The sequence below is a fragment of the Diceros bicornis genome, chromosome 2 (genome assembly GCF_020826845.1).
Source record: "Diceros bicornis minor isolate mBicDic1 chromosome 2, mDicBic1.mat.cur, whole genome shotgun sequence".
NCBI lineage: Eukaryota > Metazoa > Chordata > Mammalia > Perissodactyla > Rhinocerotidae > Diceros > Diceros bicornis.
Window position 1 is genome coordinate 46,552,981 of NC_080741.1, and position 26,657 is coordinate 46,579,637.

Sequence of the window (26,657 nt, forward strand, 5' to 3'; positions counted from 1 at the left end):
AGTCAGAGCCTTGCTACTCAGTGTGGTCCTCCGACCTGCAGCATTAGCACCATCTGGGAGTCTATTAGAAATGCAGACTTGGGCTGGCCCCGTGGCTTAGCGGTTGGGTGCGTGTGCTCCGCTACTGGCGGCCCGGGTTCGGATCCCGGGCGCACACTGACGCACCACTTCTCCTGCCATGCTGAGGCCGCGTCCCACATACAGCAACTAGAAGGATGTGCAACTATGACATACAACTATCTACTGGGGCTTTGGGGGAAAAAAAGGAGGAGGACTGGCAATAGATGTTAGCTCAGAGCCAGTCTTCCTCAGCAAAAAGAGGAGGATTAGCATGGATGTTAGCTCAGGGCTGATCTTCCTCACCAAAAAAAAAAGAAGAAAGAAAGAAATGCAGACTTGCAATCCAGCTCCAGACCTAAGCAGAATCTTCATTTTAACAAGTTCCTGGTAGGTGATATTTGTGCTACACGAGAGCTTTTGTCTAGGAGGCAGAAATCACTTCCCAGTGGAGTGGCCGAGGATGGTGCCAATTCACCATCATCACCAGAACAAGGACCTGTGCTGGACACTGGGGACCTAGAGAAGAAAGAAATTTGTCCCTGCCCTCAGGGAGCTTGCCGGCTAGCAGGAAGACAGACATACAACCACAGGACTGGTGCGAAAGTAGAGGAGCAGCAGAGACTGCGTTACAGAGGAGGTGGCTCTGAGATGCTCACCCTCTAGTGCTAGTAGAGGCATCATTTGTTTTAAGAAAACTTGTTTTATATTCTTTAAAGCAAGCAGAGTTGATCAAGTGCAACACCACTTGATTTCTTGTAGGTTCCACATAACATAAGAGCTTTCAGAGGGGATCCCCTTTGAGCAGGGGGCTCACATGGCTCTCTGTTCAGTGGCATGGTGCCTCTCTGAGCCTCAATTTCCTCAACTGCAAAATGGGGCCATTTGTACCACATAGGAGTTATCACTGTTATCCATACTTTTATTTGAGCCACAAAACCACCCTGTAAGAGACGGTGGCAAGGAAGTACTACCACAAAAACTTCCTGAATGGAAGAAAATATGCTGCTGAACAGTATGTTCACTGTGAAGTCATGTTTTTAAAGAATTTCCATACATATTATATAAACTATTTTTTAATATGTGCTATATATAAAACTAAATATGCGTAGAGAAAAAGTACTCTAATAACAGTGATTTTCCTGGAGAGTGGAAGTAGTCCTTTATACACTTCAACATCACTTTATTTTCAAAGAAATGTACTATTTTTTAAATGAAAACATTTTAAACATTCTTTTTTTTGAAGAAGAAGATCAGCCCTGAGGTAACATCCATGCTAATCCTCCTCTTTTTGCTGAGGAAGACCGGCCCTGAGCTAACATCTATTACCAATACTCCTCCTTTTGTAGTAGTTGCACATCCTTCTAGTTGCTGTATGTGGGACGCGGCCTCCGCATGGCCGGACAAGCAGTGCGTTGGTGCACGCCCGGGATCCGAACCCGGGCCGCCAGTAGCGGAGCGCGCGCACTTAACCGCTAAGCCACGGGGCCACCCCTAAACATTCTTAAACATAGTTAAGTTCATAGGAAATTAGAAGTACAGTCATGCATCACTTAACGATGAGGATATGTTCTGAGAAATACATCATTAGGCAATTTTGTTGTGCGAACATCACAGAGTGTACTTACACAAACCTAGATGGTATAGCCTACTACACACCTAGGCTCTAGGGTGTAGCCTATTGCTCCTAGGCTACAAACCTGTACAGCATGTTACTGTACTGAATACTGTAGGCAGCTGTAACACAATGGTATTTGTGTATCTAAACATAGAAAAGGTACAGTAAAAATATGGCATAAAAGATAAAAAATGGTTCACCTGTACAGGGCACTTACCATGAATGGAGCTTGCAGGACTGGAAGTAGCTCTGGGTGAGTCAGTGAGTGACTGGTGAGTGAATGTGAAGACCTAGGACATTACTGCACACGACTGTGGACTTTACAAACGCTGTACACTTAGGCTACACTAAACTTATAAAAAGTATTTTTCTTTAATAATAAATTATCCTTAACTTACCGTAACTTTTATTTTATAAACTTTTTTTTTCAACTTTTTGACTCTCATAACAGCACTTAGCTTAAAACACAAACACATTGTACAGCTGTCAAAAATATTTTCTTTATATCCTTATTCTATGAGCTTTTTTCTATTTTTAAAACTTTTTCACTTTTTAAACTTTTTGTTAAAAACTAAGACACAAGGACACACCTTAGCCTAGGCCTACCCAGGGTCAGGATCATCAATATCACTGTCTTCACCTCCACATCTTGTCCCACTGGAAGGTCTTCAGGGGCAACAACATGCATGGAGCTGCCATCTCCTACGATAACAACGCCTTCTTCCGGAATACCTCCTGAAGGACCTGCCTGAGGCTCTTCTTGAGGAGCTGTCACTCTTTTCAGAAATATGTCCATGGTGGTCTGCTTGGTTTGTTTCTGTTTTTCATCACAGATTTGCTTGCAAGCAGATAATGCACCATGAACACTCCTCTGTATTAATGAAAACTTTCGGCATTGGGATCCCTGTTTTCAAATTTCTTAAGGAATTTGTTGAGGTCTGAAAAAGCTTCTGCTAAACCTTCACTATAAATTTTCTTGGGGGTTCTTCTTCTTTTTCTTCTCCTGCAGGCTCCTTTTCTCTTGCCTGTCCTTCAGCTGTGCATTCCTGTTCCAGTTCCAACAACGCCTCATCAGTCATTTCCTCAGGAACCACCTCTAGGAGCTCCTCAATGTCATCCTTGTCCACACCCAGGTTAAAGTTGTTTGCCATCTCAACCACAGCCTTGTTGGTTTTTGCAACCTCCTCATCCTTGGCAAATCCTTTGAAGTCATGGACAAACTTCTTGAGTGTCTTCTTCCAGATGCCATGCAACCCTTGGTGACATCACCTCAAGCCCAAGCAAGGTTTTTTTTTTTTTTTTTTTTTTTTTTTGTGAGGAGATCAGCCCTGAGCTAACATCCGCCAATCCTCCTCTTTTTTTTTTTTTTTTTTTTTTTGCTGAGGAAGACGGCCCTGGGCTAACATCGGTGCCCATCTTCCTCCACTTTATATGGGACGCCGCCACAGCATGGCTTACCAAGCAGTGCGTCGGTGCGCGCCCGGGATCCGAACCAGCGAACCCCGGGCCGCCGCAGCGGAGCGCGCGCACTTAACCGCTTGCGCCACCGGGCCGGCCCCCCAAGCAAGGTTTTTTTTTTTATGAGGAAGATCAGCCCTGAGCTAACATCCATGCCACTCCTCTTTTTGCTGAGGAAGACTGGCCCTGGGCCAACATCTGTGCCCATCTTCCTCCACTTTTTATATGGGACGCTGCCATAGCATGGCTTGACACGCGGTGCATCAGGTGTGCACCCGGGATCCGAACCCAGGCTGCCAGCAGAGGAGCGCGCGCACTTAACTGCTACGCCACAGGGCTGGCCCCCCCAGGCAAGGTTCTTGATGCAGTCATAGATGTTGTAATCCTTCCAGAACTGCATCTTCCTCAGTAGCAGCAATAGCCTGGGCAAAGGTTCTCCTCAGATAGTAGACCTTAAAAGCTGCTATAACTCCTTGATCCATTGGTTGGATAAAAGAGGTGGTATTTAAAGAGAGAAACACTGCTTTGATATTGGGATGAAGATCACCAATAAAAGGAGGATGTCCGGGAGCATTATCAACAATAAGCAAAATCTTGAAAGGTATGTTATCCTCCAAACAGTACTTCTCCATTTTACTGTCATAGCAATTCAAGAGGACATCTTGGAAGAGGAGCTGAGTCATCTATGACTTCTTATTGCTCCTGTGATACACCGGCAGTGTGTGCTTACTGAAGTGCTTGAAGGCCCTGGGGTTCTCACTGTGCCAGATCACAAACAGCTTCAACTTGTAGCCTGCAACATTGCCCCCAAGCAAGACTGTTATCCTGTCCTTAAAAGCCTTGAAACCGGGCATCAACTTGGCCTCCTAATGGATGAAGGTCCTTTCAGGCATCTGTTTCCAGAATAGGCAGGTTTCACCCATACTGAATATTTGCTCTGGTAAATAATTTTCCTCCACAATCAGCTTATCTAGAGTTTCCAAAAATTCTTCAGCTGCTTTCACATCAGCACTCAAAGACTCACCACTCACTTTCATGCTATGTAATGAATAACAATTCTTGAATCGTTTAAACCACCCAGAGCTAGCAGTAAATTCAACATCATAGTTGGGTCTGTCCTTTTCTTTCAACATCACAAACGTTTTGCTTTGGCCATGATTGTCATGGTGCTGAGAAGGATACACTTCGGTGTCTAGCCTTTAATCTAGGTCCTTAGACATTTCTCCATGTCTGATATAAGCCTTTCTCGAATTTTTGTTGCCTTCAACCAAGCAGATCCTTTAACAGCTTCCATCACTTTGTTCTTGTTCTTCAAGATCATAGCTATGGTGGAATAGGACATGCCTGACTGGCGAGCAATAACCATCACAGATTTTCCACCTTCATATTCCTTAATCACTTTTAATTTCATTTCCAGGTCAATGACTCGACGTGGCCTCTTACTGGCAACACTAGCAGTGGATTTTGTATGCTTAGGGGCCATGATGAACAAAACAACACAAGATTAAATCAAGCACAAAGGAAAATGATGCAATCAACAGACAGCAATAAACACAAGATATATAAGGCTGCTACTGGCATAATCCGGCACACTGTTTCACAGTTAACTTTTTTCATAAGTAGAAAGAGTACACTTTAAAATAACGATAAAAAGTATAGTATATTCAATACCTAAACCAGTAACATAGTCGTTTGTTATCATTATCAAGTATTATGTAGTTGACACAATTGTATGTGCTATACTTTTATAGGACTGCCAGCACAGTAGGTTTGTTTACACCAGGATCACCACAAACGTGAGTAATGCATTGTGCTCAACATGAGGACAGCTACATCACTAGGCGATAGGAATTTTTCAGCTCCACAATAATCTTACAGGACCACTGTCGTGTATGTGGTCCATCGTTGACGGAAGCTGCACATGACTGTAATGTTCATCTGGATAATCTGAGTGGAATGACTATGGATGACTTATTTTCTTCTAATTATAATTTCTAAATTTCCTAAAATGAGCGTGTATCCATCTGGGTCTTTTGATTTCTCAGAAGTCCTAACCGGAGCTTGTCTTCTTGCTGTGGAGGTCTCTAGCGCCCTTTGCCCAAACATCTCTCCATTTTGTGCTTCTCCAACTGGAAGGTGCAGGTGAATCTCCTAGGGATCTTGTTAAAATGCAGATTCTGATTCAACGGCTGTGGGCAGGGCCTGGGATTCAGCATTTTTAACAAATTCCTAGGGGAAGCAGATACTGGACCACGCCGAGCAGCAAGGACCAAAACTGCTAGACTAGTTATTCCAGAACAGCAACCTCAGTACCACAGTCTCAGCCTCAGGCAGCGATTCAGGCATGCACCCGGGTAACCCTAAACCTAATACTGGAGGCCACCCACCGTCGGCAGAAGGCTACACGGGGCTCCGCCCCGACGGCCCGGCCCGGCCCCCCGCCCCGCCCCGCCCCTTGAGGCTCTCGCGGAGCGCGAACTGGCCTCACTGCTCACGTGAGCGCCACGTCACGTGAGGCCGCCGTCCAATCGCGGGGCGCGCTCGGCTCTGCCGGTGGCGGGCGCGGAGAGAGGTGGCAGCGGGCACCATGGTCGAGGGGACGCTGCCCCCAGGCGGCGCCGTGCGCTCCGTCGCCTACCCCGACTCCGCTGCCGAATTCCCCCCGCACCTCCAGGCTGGCGCGATGCGGCGCCGCTTCTGGGGCGTGTTCAACTGCCTGTGCGCCGGCGCGTTCGGGGCCCTGGCCGCCGCCTCCGCCAAGCTGGCCTTCGGCAGCGAGGTCGAGCCCGGGGCGCCGCTGCGGCGGGCGGGCGGGTGTGGCCGGGCGGTGGGGGCGCGGCGCGGCTCCAGGGTGGGGCGGGGCTGGGGGCGCAGGGCTCCGCCTCGTTTCCGCCGGTCTGTCCGGCCCGATCCGCAGCGGGGCGCTGCAGTCAGCCGGGGCGGGAGAGCTTCCCTGGGCTCTCAATTCCGTCAAACCCTCGTCCAGTGTAGGCGGTAAGAGACGTTGGAGACTGAGGCCTCTAACCTTACCAGGGACCTAAAATCTGTCCTCCGATTGGGCTAGTTCGCTCTCGGGGAAGATGCACACCTCCTACATCCACTCTCTGCCTCTCATTTTAAGCCCCTTGTGCCTGAACGTTTCTCTCCACGTGACTCTTCAGGTGAGACGCCTGTTGCCCATGTCTTTACTCCGCAATTAACTGTTTCAACTGGGCTACCCTGCTGCCAGGAAACTTGAGTTTGGGATACCCTAGGTATAGGGAAGACTGAGAGAAACGTCCTGGACATTCCCCTGATACTGAGAACTCCTAAACTGCCGCCCCACATCTGCTAAGGATTACCTCTTTGCCTCTCCGATCCCGAGTCACAGGCCAGCTTTTGCTTGCTAGCGGGGTTTCCTTGCATCTGCAACCCAGGGTTAGGCCCTGACCTGGATAGTGGACAGGCTGATTCTTCAGGTTTAAGCCTATTTAGGTCTAATCCAATGGGAGCTGCCATGCTTGAGGTTAATATCCTGTTGGTGGTAATTCTTGGGGTAAGTGGTTCAAAATAAGATGAGCGACTCTATGAGCCATGAGGTTTTCTAGTCTTTTCAGTTGTGCACCAGGCCTTTATAACCTTTATATAAGCAGGCTCCACTGGCACAAACAATGCTTTTGTGTAAATTATACAAAGACACCCTTTTCTCAAGACACAATGTATTCAGCTGCTGGAAAACTGTTAGGAGAAATAAGAGTATGATGTTTAGATGAGCACAGCCCCGGGAGGAAGCAGCTCTGTCTGCAGGCGGGTTTCTAACTCCACACCAAGCAAGGGGGCCTGCCTATCCTTTGTGTTGGAGACCTCTAGACCCTCTGTTCTCTCAAGGTTCTCTCCTTTAAAAACGAAAGCTGCAAGTTCTCCAGTGATGCCAGGCAGTGTTCTCCCTAGGCAGGGCTGTGTTCTGGTTAAGTGCATGGAGCCACAGTGCCTGGGTTTGAATCCTAGCGGCTCCCACCAGCTGTGGCAGTTTAGGCAAGTTACTTAGTGCCTCAAGTTCTTTATTTGTAAAATGAAGCTAAGGAATAAATAAGAATGCTGCACTTAAAACATTTAGCACAGGGCCTGGCACAGAGTAGAAGCTCAAGACTGCCCAGTGGGACCAGCCTGAGTGGGTTGTAGCTGGCACAGGATGGGGGAAACATGACTTTAATTCATGATTTACCTGGTCCCGGGAAGTGAGAGTCTGCCGCTGATTTACTTACACTACATACTGAATGATAACTGCTTGGCCTGGAACTGAACTTCAAGCATTGGTCACTGTAGGACCAATAAGGGACTGGTGTTCAGTAGAAAATACTGGTAATGCGTTAGCATTTTACTTCTGCCCAAGGTCACGTGGCCAGCATGATGGCTAAATGTGTCTTCTCTGAGCTTGTTTCAGCTGTAAAATGGGTGTACTGCCCACTGAGGGTCAAGTGAAGGCCTGTTCAGGAAAGCTCTGCGGAGCCCCCAGGCTGTGGGGGATCTCAGTAGGGGCCCAGCTGCTGGTAACCACGACCCTGGGTGTGCTGTGAAGGGGCTGCTGGTTGTGCTGTTGGGCTGGCTTGGCTGCAATGACACCTTCTCCTGCAGGTGAACATGGGCGTATGCATCTTAGGCATTATTGTGATGGCGACCGCCAATTCTCTGATGTGGACGTTCTTTAGCCGGGGCCTCAGTTTCTCCATGTCCTCAGCCGTTGCATCTGTCACAGTGACTTTTTCAAACATCCTCAGCTCGGTGAGTAGCCTGAGGGTACGGTCCCCTGGCCCAAACCTGGGTTCTGGGAGGTGTTTTGGGGGGTTGTCCTTGGGCAACCCCTCCTATCCCAGATAGGAGAAATGACAGGAACGGAAGCAGAGGTTGCGTGTGGCTTGACCCCTGGTGGCTGCTCCTCTAATCTCTCAAACTGGAAGGAATTCTCAAGTTGGATGGGAATGAAGTCCAACTGTGAAGAAGCCTGCCTGCTTCCTGCCCCTCCGGCTGGAGCCCTCATTGCAGTCTGTGTGCAACCCAGCCGTCTCCTGGGGCTTTGTGAACTTGAGCATGAGATGTGGAGGGTCGGGGTTCTTCTCTGGTAGCCGGAGGTCAATCAGGTGGGGCTGAGCCCAGTCAGTCCTGCATCAAGGGAGGGAGGACTTGGTAGGCCAGATCAAGTCAGCGAACTCCAGGCACCAGCTCTGTGCTGGGCCTGGCTGCTAGCCTCTGCTGGGCTTTCTCGTGCACTTTCCTGGGGTCCAGTGCTGTGAGGAAGGTTCCCTCCCACTTTGTAGGTGAGACGGAAATGAATAGAGTGACTTGCTGAAGGTGGCAGCTGGGTTTCAAGCTCAAGACTTCCGGCTCTAGACCTTTCCTCCTGCCCTAGGAGAGCAGGCAGCCACAAGGGAGTGAGGTTGTGCCCACCCACCGTGGTCTAGTCCTGTGTGCATGTGTTTACCCAGCCTCACAGCTGTCTCTGTCCCGCAGGCCTTCCTGGGCTTTGTGTTGTATGGAGAGTACCAGGAGGTCTTGTGGTGGGGAGGAGTGTTCCTCATCCTCTGCGGACTCACCCTCATCCACAGGAAGCTCCCACCAACCGGGAAGGCCCTTCCACACAAGCAGCAGTAGCATCACTTGGTTGGATGGACCAGCTGGAAAGACAATAATGGCCGCTCAGGCTTGGGTTGGTGTGTGGGGACTGCTTATACCCAGGTGTTCTGGGTGAGCAGCCTTCCGACCATCAGCCAAAGGGAGATGCTCCCAAGGGAAGCAGGCCTCTGACTGAGCAGGCTTGTGGGTGGATAGCTCTGGCTTCTGTAAGAGGAAGTACACCCGCAGCAGTGGTCTGCCTGAAGAGTTCTCAATACATCTGCTTGGTACTTTTGATTCTCACGCTTCCAGGACACCCAGGGAGCCTTGGCAAGTGCTGGAGACCCTGGGGTTGGTCTGCTTCATGTGTGGACTTGAAACCACTCTGTAATTGTAGTCCTTTTGTCTAACAAGCCAGTCACGTGACATCGGAATCAATGACTGGTGGGGCTTTCTGGCAACTTCACGCTGATATATCAGGCCATCTGTGTCATGCTTTTGTATTATGGCAAGAGAAGGAAAACTGGATTAATAAATACTTTTTTGCAAGTTAAAACTACCAGGTGTGGAATTTTAATTCTTTCCTACTTTTTTTCTCTTTCCTAGTTTTTTGGAGTAAGAGGGAGCAGCCAGGGTGAGCTACAGTTCCTAGAGTGGAGCTGATGATCCCCACCCCAGGCCTGGGCTCAGCTGAGCGATGACTTCTTCCTGATGTCACCCAGGCTGGTGCTCTTCAAACTCAGGAGGGTCTGTCTGTTCTCTTGATGTTCAAGGAGAAAAGCTTGACCTCACTTTGGAGACCTAGTTTTATTTTACTAATTAGGAAAGGAAACTGCCCCAGAGGTCGTTCCCGCTGCCCTGTTTCACTGTGAAGCCTCTTCTGCCCTTTGGTTTCTCTCCCAGATCCCTGTGACGTTTTTGTATCTTACACCACCATGGGAATGTAACTCCTAGTTCACAATGGTCTGTGTGCTGCCTGCACACTTTCCCTGTGCGTAGCTTCCAGCATGACGCTCACCTGCTCCAATTCCCTGGGGGCTCCTGGATGTCCGAGAGCCCTCTCAGCTCTCCTGAGCCTTCAGACATTCCCTGTGGTTGAGAGGGACTCGGCGGCCAGTTGGCAGGGGGAATGTGTCACATCGAGGCTGGCCCCTCCTTCCTCCCCATGCACGGAGCACGTTCCTTGCATTCTTCCGTTACTCGTACAGTTGACAGATGAGCTTTCTAGAACTGTTCTGTGGCTCCTACTGCTTGGCACCCGGCCCTAGCCGCCTCTCCAACTTCTCTCTTGCTGCCTCCTCAACACCCCCACACCCACACTGCTTGAGTCACCCTGAACATCTGTATCTCAGCAGTTCTCAAGTCCGTCAGGTCCAGTCCCACCTTGCTTTTTCCTTTGCCTTGGATTCCCTTCCCCTTTCACCTCTCCTGGGCAAACTCCTCCTCCGCCTTCAAAATCCCCAGGGCACACAATATGCTGCACTTTCTGAGCTGCCACAGGGGCCAAGGCAAAGCTGTGATTCACAGAATGTTAATCAATTAGCCCCACTGTGACACAGGGAAGCCTCCCAGCCATGCTGTGAAGTAGGTACTCTTGTTATTCCCATTTTAGAGGGGAGGAAACTAAGGTTCAGGGAGGTTAAGTGATTTGCCCAAAGTCACACAGCTAATGAGTGCCGGAACCACAATGTCAGCCCAAGTCTGTCTGACTCCAGGGCTTGGGTCTTAGTTCCTACAATTGTCCTGCCTCCCACACATTAAAGCATGTAAAAGCCCCAGAGAGGTCCTGTGAAGAGGAGCCTGTTTCACAGTGTCTAACAGTGTTCCCCAGAGCTCAGAACCCTTTTTTCCCCAACCACCTCCTGCCCCTCTGAGGGTCCCTAGTGCTCCCTGAAACACTCTTCAAGTCTCCCTGATCTAGTCTGACCCCTTCATTCTACAAATGAGGAAGATGAAGGCCAGTCAAGGCTTTGTAGGGTGTGGTCACACGTGTGGGTTAGGCACCCAGCCAAGGCCAGACATGAAGGCTACTGAGAGCTGGTGACCGGGCCTCCCTGGCAGTCCATGAAAAGGGCAGAAAGAAATCCATCTTGGAGCAGCCATTGTCCTGAGGGGACCCAGCCTCTCATCCAGGCACCTGCTGAATACGTAAAGATGGTGTTGACCTAAGACCTTCTCACTCTCAGCTCAACAAATATGCCTACAGGGAGACCACAGGATACAACGAGATGTTTCTCTAAGAGGAAGATTCGTCATTTTTCAAAAAGCAGAGAGATACATCCTTCTAATCATCTAAGAAGATGGAGTAGTGTTTACTGTGTCTCTTCTCTCATTTCAGATGTATATTATCTCAATAAGAGAATAAACTGTGTATCAGTATTTGTCTTTCTGGTATACACCCTGGATGATGGATTGAACTTTATTTTGTTTGCTCTGGAGCTGGCAATTTGACTTCCAGTTTCAACAGCCAGTGGCCTGATAGGTCAGTGTTACCATTTTTTTGGTTTTTTGTTTTACTTATTTCTTTTTGTGTTCGTGTGTGAGGAAGACGGGCTCTGAGCTAACATGCATTGCCAATCCTCTTTCTGCTGAGGAAGTTAGCCCTGAGCTAACATCTGTGCCCATCTTCCTCCATTTTGTATGTGGGCTGCCACCACAGCATGGCTTGATGAGTGGTGCATAGGTCTGCGCCCCGGATCCAAACCTGCAAACCCCGGGCAAACAACGAAAACTTAATCACTACGCCATGGGGCCAGCCCCCGTTATTTCTTTTTTAAAGTGTACAATTCAGTAGTTTTTTAGTATATCCACAAAGTTTCCAACCATCACCACTCTATTTCCAGAACATTTTTATCACTACAAAAAGAAACTCCCACACCCAATGGGAGTCACTATCCATTCCATTCTCCCCCAGCTCCCGGCAATTACTAATCTGCTTTCTGTCTCTATGGATTTTGTATTCTGGACATTTCATATAAATGGCATCATATGGCAGGAGGAAGTCAAGATGGCGGCATAGGCAGACTCTGAACTCACCTCCTCCCGCGGACACAGCCAATTTACAAGTACTCGTGGAAAAATTACCCCTGAGACAGAACTGAAAACTGGATAAGAGGAACTCCTGCAACAACAGACAATCCTAATTGAGGTAGAAGCGGCAGAAACTCCCTTCTGGAAAGGAAAAACGCTGCCTTCATAAGCCGCCAGCTTCACAGCCGCCGGGAACAGCCCACAGGTACGCAGCCTCCCTGGAGGCGCGGGGTCCTGAGCCGGGGATCGCACCCGCTGTGGGCATTTTGTGGACCCAGCACAATCGAGACAAGTGGCCTAATATCTGACTTTGTCTGCTACTGAAATATTGGGGAGTACCCCCAGAAAAGCTGGTTCACGAAGAAATTAAAACTGGCTCTTAAAGGGCCCACACGCAAACTCACCCATTTCAGAAAGCAACCTAAAATCATCAGAAAGAAAGGTGCACAGTGCTTTGGTGAAAAGAGGCTAACCTAATAGGCCGTGAGTGCATCTCGGTGAGAGGTGAGACCTCTCCAGGGACTGGGACATTGGCGGCGGCCATTGTTGTGGCCTGGTGTGGGCGTGCTGACACAGACACCATTGGAGTTCTCCCTGAGGCCTGCTAGCCCAGGGTCTGCCCCACCCGCTAGAGCACCGATTTAATCCAGTTCAACCAGGGCAGGCAGCCCACCCTAGAGACTGGCCCCACCCAACAACAAGCCCTCAGGCAACTTGTGGGCCTGCGTAGATTGGTGACTGGATTCGCTGCAGCCTGGCAACTGAGCCGACTTCAGTGGGGCAATGCGGGCACAAGGAGTGGGTGGAGAGTGTGGGGGGGTGGTGGAGTGTGTGGGGCTCCCGCCGTGGAGAGACTGGGTCCACTTCAGGAGGTCGGGGAACGCACACGGGGCAGGACTGTGTTGACTGTGTGTGGACCTGTGGGCGGCAGGGCTTGTCAGCTGCAGAAGACTTGTGCTTCTCAAAGAGCCACATAGGGGGTTTGCCCCGCCTTCCAAAGCCTGAAACAATTGGGTGCTCCCAGACGTGAGGCCAGCCCCACCCAGCTGCAATCCTCAGAGAGCTGACAAGAGACCTAAAGGCTGGAGGCTTATAGCAATTGTAAGGCCCTGAGCCTAACAACCTGCCATGCTGGGGGCCTACTCACTTAAAAGAAATACTGCAACACAAATGTGATATTAGAACATGCAGCCAACTGTGCTGGGGCTCTCCATACCTGATAAAGAGACTGAAGGGCCCACAACAACTACAAGCAGCTGAGCATTACAACAGCTGGCCAGGAGCATAACTCGGCCTCCCTGGGCACCTACAGGGAGAGCAAACAGGCCACAACAGAAGGACACACGTAGCCCACATAGGGGTCACCCTTGGAACATTGAGAACTGAGGGAAGCACACTGCAGGCCTCCTAAGCCATCAATTACATAAGGTCACCTATCCAAGAGCAGGAGACATAGCTGACCTACCTAATATGTAGACACAAGCACAGGGAAAGAGGCAAAATGAGGAGGCAAAGGAATACATTCCAAGTAAGGGAACAGGACAAAACCCCAGAAAAGGAACTAAGTGAAACAGAAATGAGCAACCTACCCGACAGAGAGTTCAAACAAAGAGTGTTAAGGATGCTCACTGATCTGGGGAGAAGAATAGATGAACTCAGTGAGAATGTCAACAAAGAAAAGGAAGATATAAAAAAGAACCAATCAGAAATGAAGAATACAATACTGGAAATGAAAAATTCACTAGAGGGACTCAAAAGCAGAGCAGAGGATACAGAAGAATGGATCTGTGAGCGGGATGAAAGACTAGAAGAAATTACCCAAGCTGAACAGGTAAAAGAGAAAAGAATTAAAAAGATTGAGGACAGTCTAAGGGACCTCTGGGACAACATCAAGCGCACTAACATCCATGTTATAGGTGTCCCGGAAGGAGAAGAGCGAGACAAGGGGGCAGAGAATCTATTTCAAGAAATAATAAATGAAAACTTCCCTAACCTAAGGAAGGAAACAGACATCCAGGTACAGGAAGCACAGAGAGCCCCAAACAAGATAAACCCAAAGAGGCCCACACCAAGACACATCATAATCAAAATGTCCAGAATTAAAGATAAAGAGAGAATCCTAAAAGCTGCAAGAGAAAGTCAAGTTACATACAAAGGAAACCCCATAAGGCTATCAGCTGACTTCTCAGCTTACAGGCTAGAAGAGAATGGCATGATATATTTAAAGTGCTAAAAGGAAAAAACTTACAGCCAAGAATACTCTACCCAGCAAGGTTATCATTCAAAATGGAAGGAGAGATCAAAAATTTCCCAGACAAACAAAAATTAAAGGAGTTTGTCACCAAGAAACCAGTGCTACAGGAAATGTTAAAGGGACTGATTTAAGGGGAAAAGAGAAGACCACAAATAGGAAAAATTATCTATTTCCATGATAAGAAGGTAATGGATACAAATGCACAAAAAAGAGGTTAGATATGATATCAAAAACATAAAAGGAGGGAGGAGGGGAGTTAAAGAGTAGAGCTTTCAGACAGAGGTCAAACTAAAGAGACCATCAATTCTGTATAGAATAAGAAAGGAACAGAGTAGGACTACTAAAACACTGAGAAAAAAAAAAGTTAAAAAATGGCAGTAAGTACATACTTATCAATAGCTACTTTAAATGTCAATGGACTAAATGCTCCAATTAAAAGTCATAGGGTGGCTGATTGGATGAAAAAACAAGACCTATAGATATGCTGCATACAAGAGACACACTTCAGACCTAAAGACACTCACAAACTGAAAGTGAAGGGATGGAAAAAGATACTCCATGCAAATGGCAATGAAAAGAAAGCTAGGGTAGCAGTACTCATATCAGACAAAATAGACTTTAAAACAAAAACTGTAAAAAGAGACAAAGAAGGGCATTACATAATGATCAAGGGAACAATCCAACAAGAGAATATAACACTTGTAAATATCTACGCACCCAATGTAAGTGCACCTAAATATATAAAGCAATTATTAACAGACATAAAAACAGAAATAGACAGTAACACAATAAAAGTAGGGGACTTGAACACTCCACTTACACCAACGGATAGATCATCCAAACAGAAGATCAATAAGGAAACATTGGCCTTAAATGACACACTATAACATATGGACCTAGTAGATCTATACAGAGCATTCCATCCAAAAACCGAAGAATACACGTTCTTTTCAAATGCACATGGAACATTCTCCAGGATTGATCACATATTAGGCCACAAAACAAGTCTCCATAAATTTAAGAAGATTGAAATAATACCAAGCATCTTTTCTGACCACAATGGTATGAAACTAGAAATCAACTATAGGAAGAAAATCAGAAAAGCCACAAATACGTGGAGATTAAATAAAATGCTACTGAACAACGACTGGGTCAACGAAGAAATCAAAGAAGAAATCAAAAAATACCTGGAGACAAATGAAAATGAAAATACGACATGCCAGAATTTATGGGATACAGCAAAAGCGATTCTAAAAGGGAAATTTATAGCAATACAGGCCTATCTCAACAAACAAGAAAAATCTCAAATAAACAATCTAACAATGCACCTAAAGGAACTGGAAAAAGAAGAACAAACAAAGCCCAAAATCAGTAGAAGAAGGGAAATAATAAAAATCAGAGCAGAAATAAACGAAATAGAGACCAAAAAAAAAAAAAAAGAAAAAAATTAATAAAACCAAGAGCTGGTTCTTTGAAAAGATAAACAAAATTGACAAACCTTTAGCTAGACTCACCAAGAAAAAAAGAGAGAAGGCACAAATAAGTAAAATCAGAAATGAAAGAGGAGAAATTACAACAGACACCTCAGAAATACAAAAGATTATATGAGAATACTATGAAAAGCTATATGCCAACCAATTCGACAATCTGGAAGAAATGGATAAATTCTTAGACTCATACAACCTTCCAAAACTGGATCAAGAAGAAGTAGAGAATTTGAATAGACCAATCACCAGTAAGGAGATCGAAACAGTAATCACAAACCTCCCCAAAAATAAAAGTCCAGGACCAGACGGCTTCCCTGGTGAATTCTACCAAACATTCAAAGAAGACTTAATACCTATCCTTCTCAAACTCTTCCAAAAAATTGAGGAGGTGGGGAAGCTCCCTAACTCATTCTACGAAACCAACATTACCCTGATATCAAAACCAGACAAGGACAACACAAAAAAAAGAAAATTACAGGCAAATATCACTGATGAACATTGATGCAAAAATCCTCAACAAAATACTAGCAAATCGCATACAATACGTTAAAAAGATTATACACCATGATCAAGAGGGATTTATTCCAGGTATGCAGGGATGGTTTAACATTTGCAAATCAATCAATGTGATACACCACATTAATAAAATGAAGAATAAAAATCACATGATCATCTCAATAGATGCAGAGAAAGCATTTGACAAGAGACAGCATCCATTTATGATAAAAACTCTGAATAAAATGGGTATAGAAGGAATGTACCTCAACATAATAAAGACCATATATGAGAAACCCACAGCTAATATCATCCTCAATGGTGAAAAACTGAAAGCTATCCCTCTAAGAACAGGAACCAGACAAGGATGCCCACTGTCACCACTCCTATTTAACATAGTACTGGAAGTCCTAGCCAGAGCAATCAGGCAAGAGAGAAATAAAAGGGATCCAAATTGGAAAGGAAGAAGTGAAACCACCACTATTTGCAGATGACATGATTTTATATATAGAAAACCCTAAAGAATCCACCAGAAAACTTTTAGAAGTAATAAACAAATATGGTAAAGTTGCAGGATACAAAATCAACGTACAAAAACAGTTGCATTTCTATACACTAACAACGAAGTAGCAGAAAGAGAAATTAAGAATACCATCCCATTTACAATTGCAACAAAAAGAATAAAATACCTAGGAATAAACTTAACCAAAGAGGTGAAAGAGCTGTACACCGAAAACTATAAAACATTGCTGAAAGAAATTGAAGAAGACACAAAGAAATGGAAAGATATTCAGTGCTCTTGGATTGGAAGAATTAACGTAGTTAAGATATCCATACTTCCTAAAGCCATCTATAGATTCAACGCAATCCCTATCAAAGTTCCAACAACATTTTTCACAGAAATAGAACAAAGAATCCTAAAATGTATATGGAACAACAAAAGACCCAGAATAGGTAAAGGAATCTTGAGAAAAAAGAACAAAGCTGGAGGTATCATACTCCCTGATTTCAAAATATACTACAAAGCTATAGTAACCAAAACATCATGGTACTGGCACAAAAACAGACACACAGATCAATGGAATAGAATTGATAGCCCAGAAATAAACCCACACATCTATGGACAGCTAATCTTTGACAAAGGAGCCAAGAACATACAATGGAGAAAAGAAAGTCTCTTCAACAAATGGTGTTGGGAAAACTGGATAGCCATATGCAAAAAAATGAAAGTAGACCCTTACCTTACACCATACACAAAAATTAACTCCAAATGGATTAAAGACTTGAATGTAAGACCTGAAACTACGAAACTTCTAGAAGAAAACATAGGCAGTATGCTCTTCGACATCAGTCTTAGCAACATATTTTCAAGCACCACGTCTGACCAGGCAAGAGAAACAATAGAAAAAATAAACAAATGGGACTACATCAAACTAAAAACCTTCTGCACAGCAAAGGAAACCATCAACAAAATGAAGACAACCTAACAATTTGGAGAAGATATTTGCAAACCATACATCTGATAAGGTCTTAATCTCCAAAATATATAAAGAACTCATGCATCTCAACAACAAAAAAACTAACAACCCAATTAAAAAATGGGCAAAAGACCTGAACAGACATTTCTCCAAAGAAGGTATACAGATGGCCAACAGACACATAAAAAGATGTTCAAAATCATTAACTGTCAGGGAAATGCAACTCAAAACTACAATGAGATATCACCTCATGTCCGTCAGAATGGCTATAATTAACAAGGCAGGAAACAACACATGTTGGAGAGGATGTGGAGAGAAGGGAACTCTCATACACTGCTGGTCGGAGTGCAAACTGGTATAGCCACTATGGAAAACAGTATGGAGATTCCTCAAAAAATCAAGGATAGAACTACCATATTATCCAGCTATTCCACTGCTGGGTATTTATCCAGAGAACTTGAAAACACCAATGCATAAAGATACATGCACCCCTGGGTTCATTGCAGCGTTATTCACAATAGCCAAGACTTGGAAGCAACCTAAGTGCCCATCAAGGGACGAATGGATAAAGAAGATGTGGTATATATACACAATGGAATACTACTCAGCCATAAGAAACGATGAAATCCAGCCATTTGTGACAACATGGATGGACATTGAGGGTATTATGCAAAGTGAAATAAGTCAGAGGGAGAAGGTCAAATACCATATGATTTCCTTCATTAAGTAGTAGATAATAACAACAATAAACAAACACATAGAGACAGAGATTGGATTGGTGGTTACCTGAGGGGAAGGGGGGAGGGAGGAGGGCGAAAGGGATAATTCGGCACATGTGTGTGGTGATGGGTTGTAATTAGTATTTGGGTGGTGAACATGATGTAATCTATGCAGAAATAGAAGTATAATGATGTACACCTGAAATTTATACAATGTTATAAACCAATGTTACTGCAATAAACAAAAAATTAAAAATAAAATAAAGACATTTTCAAACAAACAAGAAATGCCGAGGGCACTCACAATGACCACCCTCTCAGAGAAAGAACTTTTTGAAGGAACTTGAGGAATAAAGACAATGGTCCACAATAGAAGGTGTGGGATGCAAAAAGATACCTTTAAAACCAACAAATAAATGTAAAAAGAAAGTAATAATGCTTATTTTGGGGGATTAAAATACGACTAAAAAAATACGACTAAAAAAAAAAAGAAGTGATGAGACTCTAAATAATGCATTTTGAAGGCAGAGCCATCAGGATTTGCTAATGGGTTGGATGTGGAGTATGAGAGAAAGAGAGGTCAATAATGCCTCCATGGTTTTGACCTGAGCAATTTAAAGAATGAAGATAAGAGAAGGATCGTGCAGGAAGATCAAGAGCTCAGTTTTGAACCTGTCAATTTTAAGATGCTTATTACACATCCAAGTGGAGGTGTTGGATGGGCAGTAGGACGTACGAGTCTGGAGCTCAAGGGGCGATCTGGGAGTCAGCAGCATAGAGGTGATATTTGAAGCCATGAGACTGGATGAGATCATCTAGAGAGAAAAGGTCCAAGTACTGAGCCTGGGCACTCCAATGTTTAGCAGTCAGGGAGATTGGAGGAACAGTAAGCAGAAACAGCCAGTGAGGTAGGAGCCTAACCAGGCAAGTGTGGCATCCTAGAAGCATCTCCAGAAAAAGGCAGCAATCTCCCGGGCTAATGCTGCTGAAGGGTCAAGTAAGATGAAGATTGAGAAATGGCCATTGGATTGGCAAAGAGATAACTTTGACAAGAGCAGCTTTGAGGAGTGGTGGGGGCAAGAGCCTGACTATATTAGATTCGTGAGGGGATGGTGGGTCATCTCAATTGATGCAGAAAAAGCATCTGACAAAATTCAATTCCCTTTCATGATAAAACACTCAACTAACTAAGAGTAGAAGGAAACTTCCTTAACGTGATAAAGACCATATTTGAAAAACCCACAGCTAACATCATACTCAATGGTGAAACACTGAAAGTCTGTCCCCAAAGATCAGGAACAAAACAAGGATGCCTGCCTTCACTGCTTCTACTCAACATGGGACCGAAAGCTCTAGCCAGAGCAATTAGGCAAGAAAAGTAAATAAAAGACATCCAAACTGTAAAGGAAGAAGCAGAATTATCTCTGTTTGGAGATGACATGATTTTATATGTAGAAAATCCTAAAGATTCCACAAAAGAAAAAAAACCCATTAGAGCTAATAAACAAATTTGGAAAATTGCAGGATACAAAGTCAACACACAAAAATCAGTTGCATTTTTATACACTAACAATGAACAATCTGAAAAGGAAATTAAGAAAACAATTCCATTTGTAATAGCATCAAAAATAATAAAATACTTAGGAATAGATTTAACTAAGGGGGGCATACTGGTCACTGAAAACTATAAAACACTGCTGAAAGAAATTAAGGAAGACATTAGTAAATGGAAAGACATCCTGTCTTCATGGATTAGAAGATTTAATATTGTTAAGATGATAATACTACCCAAAGTGATCTACAGATTCAATGCAATCCCTATCAAAATCTCAATGGTGTTTTTTGCAGAAATAGAACAGTCCATTCCAAAATTCATATGAACCCTCAAGGGATCTCAAATAGCCAAAACAATCTTGAAAAAGAACAAAGTTAGAGGACTTATACATCCTGATTCCAAAACTTTCTGCAAAAAAGCTCTGTAATCAAAACAGTGTGGTACTGGCATACAGACATATAGACCAGTGGAACAGAATAGACAACCCAGAAACAAACCCTTTGACAGAGTGTCAAGACCATTCAATGGAGGAAGGATGGTCTTTTCTTTTTTTTTGTGAGGAAGATCAGCCCTGAGCTAACATCCATGCTAATCCTCCTCTTTTTGCTGAGGAAGACCGGCTCTGAGCTAACATCTGTTGCCAATCCTCCTCCTTTTTTTTTTTTCCACAAAGCCCCGGTAGATAGTTGTATGTCATAGTTGCACATCCTTCTAGTTGCTGTATGTGGGACACGGCCTCAGCATGGCCGGAGAAGTGGTGCGTCCGTGCATGCCTGGGATCCGAACCCGGGCCACCAGTAGCGGAGCGTGCACACTTAACCGCTAAGCCACGGGGCCAGCCCCAAGGATGGTCTTTTCGACAAATGGTGCTGGAGAAGCTGGATATTCATATGCAAAAGAATGAAGTTGGACCCTTACATTTCGCCATATACAAAAATGAACTCAAAATGAATCAGAGGCCTGAAACGTAAGAGCTAAAACTATAAAACTCTTAGAAGAAAATGGAGGAAAAGCTTCATGACATTGGATTTGGCAGTGATTTTTTGAATATGACACCAAAAGCAGGCAACAAAGGAAAAAAATAGATAAATTGGGCCTCATCAACATTAAGAACTCTTGTTCATAAAGGACACCATCAAGAGAGTGAACACACAGCTCACAGAATGGGGGATATTTGCAAATCATATATCTGAGAAGAGATTAATATCCAGAATATAAAAAGAACTCCTACAACTCAACAACGACAAAAAATTTAAAAACACGAAGGAGTTTGGACATTTCTCCAAAGAAGATACACAAATGGCCAATAAGCATATGAAAGATGCTCAACATCACTAGTCATTAAGGAAATGCAAATCCAAACCACAATAAGATACCACTTCACACCCATTAGGATGGCTGCTATCAAAAAACAAAAACCAAACCAAAACAAACAAAACACAGAAAATAACAAGTATTGGTGAGTGTGGAGAAATTGGAACCCTTGTGCATTGCTGGAAGGAACGTGCAATGGTACAGCCACTGTGGAAAAGAGTTTGGCAGTTCCGCAAAAAGTGAAACAGTTATTGTGTGATTCCAGCAACTCCCCTTCTAGGTATACACCCGAAAGAATTGAAAGCAGGGACTCTTACACCAATGTGCGTAGCAGCGGTATTTACAATAACTAAAAGGTGGCAGCAACCCAAATGTCCATCAGCAGAAAAGAGATAAACAAAATGTGGAATATACATCCAATGGAATATTATTCAGCCTCAACAAGGAATGAAATTCTAACAAATGCTACAACGTATACGAACCTTGAAAACATTTTGCTAAGTGAACTAAGCCAGACACAAAGCACAAATGTTGTATGATCCCACTTATATGAGGTACCTAGAATGGGCAATTCATAGAGACAGAAAGTAGAATGGTGGTTACCAGGGGCTAAAAGGAGCGGGGGATGGAGATTTATTGTTTGATGAGTACAAAGTTTCAGTTTTGGATGAAAAAAAGTTCTGGAAATGGATAGAGGTTATTGTTGCACAACATTGCAAATGTACTTAATGCCACTGAATTGTACACTCAAAAATGGTTAAAATGGCAAATTTTATTATTTTACTATATTTTTACATAATTAAAAAAAAAGAGGGAATGGTGGGAAGAGGAATTGGAGACAGCAAGTAGTGATGACTCTTTTGAGTTTTCCTCAGAACTGTATCTCAGTATAGTTTCAATTTTCACTTCTCTTATTAGGTACAGGGTTGAGAAGACTTTCATATGTTTAAAAGCTGTTTACATTTCTTTATCTGTGAGCTCTCTGTTCATTTCCTTTGCCCATTTTTTTGAGCTAAAGGGCTCAGACTTTAGCCACTCAGTTACTTGGTCTCACTTCACCCTTTTTTAATTCTCTGAATAGCACTTCTCACTTAAGAAATTAACTTATTGGTTTACTCATTTTCTCTCCAACCTAATTGTAAGGACCTCGAGGGCACAGGCTGTGTCTGTTCTGGTTCCCCACCGTGTTGCCAGGGCTCCATCATTTGGCAGGTGCTCAATAAAATTTGCTGTGAAGGAATGAATGAAAAAATAAGAAAAAATACAGATAATAAGGGGTACAACTGTGCTACCAGTGAAATATATATATATAAATTAAAATAAGAATGCAGTTTGGAAAGTAATAAAATCCAATGCTGGTAGAGCTGTGGAGAAAGCAGCAACATCTGCTGGTTCAGTCCTGCTCACGGATAATCTATCAGAATGTCATCAGAGTTAAAAAAAAATCAGACCCTGTACTCTTAGACCTGGTGCTTCTACACCGGGGGAAAATCCAGAAGAAAAAATACAAATTTGGACAATAGGGTTCCTAGTTGCATTACTTCTATTAGCAGGTAGCTGCCTGAGAGTTGAGAGATGGTGAGGCAAATACAGTAGCACATCATGTGCCCATGAACCTGGATACGAGGCAGTGTCCACCGGGCAAGGTACCAGGTACCAGGTGTGTCCTGAAGGCGCTCTGGTTGTTACATGGCGTGTAACACTCCTGTACATTGGCAAGCACTAGGAGTGGCTTAATGAGAGGGGACTTCGGGGTTTATTGGATTCTTTTATTTTCTCCTATGAAGTTGTTTACATACATGACAAGAAAAGGAGTCAGATTAGAGATGAGTTTATAGCTTCAGATACGAAAGGACAAGATTTTGCTCCTGTAGATCTGTGGATGTGTATTTTCTAACTCCTCCCTGTCTCCACATAAAGGGAGAAAATGTAGCAGGACGGGTATCTTTACAATTTAGACCCAGGGCTTCGCGCCTGAGTGGCCCCCACGGTGCCCAGGACAGCTGACAGGGCCTCGCCTCTCTTTCTTCCTCAGAATTGGGAGGTGGGTACAGAGCTTGGGGAGGGAGCAGGTTTGAATCCCCCAAAGCAATGCTGACCAGGCTGTCCTTCCAAAATGGACTCCTGGCTTCCTTTGGGAGAAGAGGACATAGTCTTCCCGCCCTCTGGGCGCCCCGTCCTTTTGTGAACCAGTCATCCTTCTATTGGCCCAGATCTGATTTAGGACCTGCCGTGTGCCAGGTGCTGGCCCTGCCCCGAGAGAGCCGTGGTGCAGAGCCCTCCCTCACACATTAGCTCAATAAACAGAATGCTCTCTGAGCTGTTCACTTGCTCCTTTATCCACTCATTCATTCGTCTCTTGAGCACTGACCATGTGCCAGGCTGTGTGCTGGAGACAGAGAATGAGAAGTTTCATTCCTGGCTGTAAAATCAAAGTCTCCTGAGAGTTCCATTTTGAAATGTGTCCCTGTCTTGCACCCTCACCCAGTTGTTTTCAGACCCTTCCTGCCTCTCTCTCTTCTCCTCATCCCATCATCTGTGGGTTAATGGGAAGTTCAGTCCATGCCTGTTTTTCTAGGAGAGTTTGCATTCAGACACTGTCCCGTGGTGGGGCCTGAGACCTGTCCCCTTGAGCAGAGAGCAGAGGGTCTCAAGTGGGAGGCCCCTGACCCCGATATCCCAGGGGGTGGCAGGGATCCATCACTTGGGGGGAAGGCCAGCCCTGGTGTGATGTGGTGGCTGTAATTCTGGAGTCCTCACAGTCCCAATGGCCTGTCACCAGACCCTGGTGTCAGCTGTGCCCAGGCAGGAAAGGTGAGAATAGACCACTCCCTAGGACCAGCTGATGGATAAAATGCCATCGCACAGGAACTAAGAGCCGGCTCTGCTGAGGCCTGGAAGTTCTGTGTAGGAAGAGAGAAGAAAGGCTCACAGCGTTCCTCTACCAACACCAAATATGTCCCACCCTCTCTGGGCTGCACCTTTCCCATCCATAAAAAGAGGGTGTTGGGATGGACACCCTCTCTAAGGTCTCCCATAGAGCTCATTTGTAGAGAATTTGGAATTGCTGTCACCTGGTCACAGCACCCTTTACAGAGCCAGGCACCGTAGAACCTGCTTTAGACACACGACACCCTAGTCCTCCCAACAGACCTGTGACATGTGTGTTCTTATGTCCATTTTCCAGATGAAGAAATGGAGTCACAGAGAGGTTAAGTAACTTGCCCAAGGTCTGTAGAGGAACCAGGACTCAGGCCCAGTTCTGTCTGACCCCAAAGTCTGTTCCCTTTAGATGCTTTTACACTCACTCTGGTGCCCTGGATTTTCTGGCCTGGAAGGTACCAGAGAAAGTTCATCTTGTTCAAGCACCTCATTGGTCAAAGGAGATGAAGGAGGCCCAGAGAATTGAAGCAACTAAAGCCCAGACCCTCTCACACTCCATCCAGGACTCTTTCCAGAGAGGCTTCTCTTCCTTTCTGTTTTAAATGGTGAATTTAGCTTTAAATAGATAATTGATGCACATGGTGCTAAATTCTGATGAATCAAAAGGAAATACAGAGGAAAGCAAGCATCCCCCTCCCATCCCTGGGCCCTGGGTGGAAGGGTCCAGGGCCTCCCTGCAGGCAGAGCCCAGCCAAGCCTTCCTGTAAGTGCCGTGTGCACTCCAGGGATGGGTTTGTTTTATTATATCTGAAAATGCAGTGCTGAGACACTGGTCCTCAGGACAGCAGAGAGCTGCTGACCTCAGTCTCATTATTCAGCGTGACTGGGGTTGCTCTCTGCCTCTCATTAAGCCAGCAAAGGGGATTGCTGTTCCTGGGCGTCATCATTCCGTCCGTTCCCTTGACAGATGAGGAACCTAATGAAGCTGACTTTCCCGTGACATGCAGTGAGTTACTGCAGCGTTGGGGCTCCATCTTGGATCTCCTCACCCCTGGTCTGGGACTTGTGCTGCTGCATCAGGCTGGCTCCTTTCAGTAGAATTAACCCCTTATTAAAAAAAAAAAATTACAAGTGCCCCTGTGGAGAGCAGAATATTAATATCTATCAAAATTACAAATGTTTATGCTCTTTGACCCAACATTTCCACTTCAAGGCATTCAATTCTTCCTACAGATATACCCACATATGGGTAAAATGATCTAAGTGCAAACTTGTTCTTTGCAACACTGATTGAATAGTGAAATGTTGAAAGCAACTGAAATGCCTATGGATAGGATGCCAATTAAATAAATTATGGGCCATCTACACAATGGAATACTATGCAGCTGTTAAAAAGAATAGGCCAAGTCTCCACATGCTGATAGAAAGATCTCCAACATCTCCAAGATATATTATTTCATGGAAAGACTCAAAGTGCAGAACACATTGATATGCTCCCACTCATGTAAATAAGAGGGGAAATTACACACCTTTGCTTCTCAGTGCATACAACATCTTTGGGAAGATCTAAAAGAAACTGGCAACTAGAATGCATCAAAGTGGCATCAAAATTTTAAAATTTTGAACCACGTGGATGCATTTTGTATTCAAAATAAAAAACAAAATTTAAAAAATCACAAGCATCCCTTACTTTTTTAATTTGAAGGGAAAAAAAAAAGAAAACCCGAAAGTTAATAGAGGTTAGTCTAGCTCTTCTAGAGCTGATCTTGATGGTAACCAGAACAGCAAGCCACACGTGGGTGAGGTCACGGGGTCCTGGCTTTTGGTGACCCATTGTTGGGGTCACATAAGAGACAAAGAGGTGCCATTCCCCATTTTCTTTCCCTTTTAAATCAGCTCATCTTGGCTCCTGATTTCCTAGGTCTGATATGGAAGTTTCCAAGGTTTTATTATTTCTAATCATTGTCCCTTTCCCAAGCCCCACCTCATGGCAGGATCACATCTAACCCAAGACCACATAAAAAGGGTCTGTTTCCTCTGCCAAGGACCAACTCTGAGGAGTGCTGGACATCAGGGCTGGAGTCTTCCCTGGCATTGCAGGAGAGAAACTGAAGGGATCATGGAACCATCCAACAGTGACTGGGTGAAATCTCCGTGGCACCCTTTGTCTGGGCCAGCTGGCATCTGATGCCCCTTCAGCTAGCTGGCCCCAAACCACTCTTTCCTCTGGGGGATGCCCAGGGCTATAGCCCTCTCACCCCAACTGTGGCTGTGTGGCCCTGTGCTGTTCCCTATCTTATCTCTTTTAAAAAAAATCTTTTTATTTTGGCATAGCTTCAGATTTACAGAATATAAGAATAGTAAGAAGAATTCCCGGGCCGGCCCCATGGCTTAGCGGTTAAGTGCGCGCGCTCCGCTGCTGGCGGCCCGGGTTCGGATCGGATCCCGGGCGCGCACCGATGCACTGCTTCTCCGGCCATGCTGAGGCTGCGTCCCACATACAGCAACTAGAGGGATGTGCAGCTATGACATACAACTATCTACTGGGGCTTTGGGGGGAAAAATAAATAAATAAAATCTTTAAAAAAAAAAACAAAAGAAGAAGAATTCCCTATAACCTTCCCCCAGGTTCCCCAAATGATGACCACATGCGCTGACTCCTGAGCCCTGGGTGATCTCCTGGCAGGCTCTGCTCGGCAGGCCCACCTCTTGCTTGAGAA

General features: G+C 45.0%; 1 protein-coding gene across 1 annotated transcript; it reads left to right on the forward strand.

Moving 5' to 3' along the window:
• Nucleotides 1–5,717: 5,717 nt before the first annotated feature.
• On the forward strand, nucleotides 5,718–9,282 carry TMEM42 (transmembrane protein 42). The gene is made up of 3 exons (XM_058556621.1): nucleotides 5,718–5,912; nucleotides 7,748–7,894; nucleotides 8,621–9,282. Exons 1-3 carry the CDS (start codon nucleotides 5,721–5,723, stop codon nucleotides 8,759–8,761), a joined length of 480 nt encoding a protein of 159 aa, XP_058412604.1. The 5' UTR covers nucleotides 5,718–5,720; the 3' UTR covers nucleotides 8,762–9,282.
• Nucleotides 9,283–26,657: the final 17,375 nt, after the last annotated feature.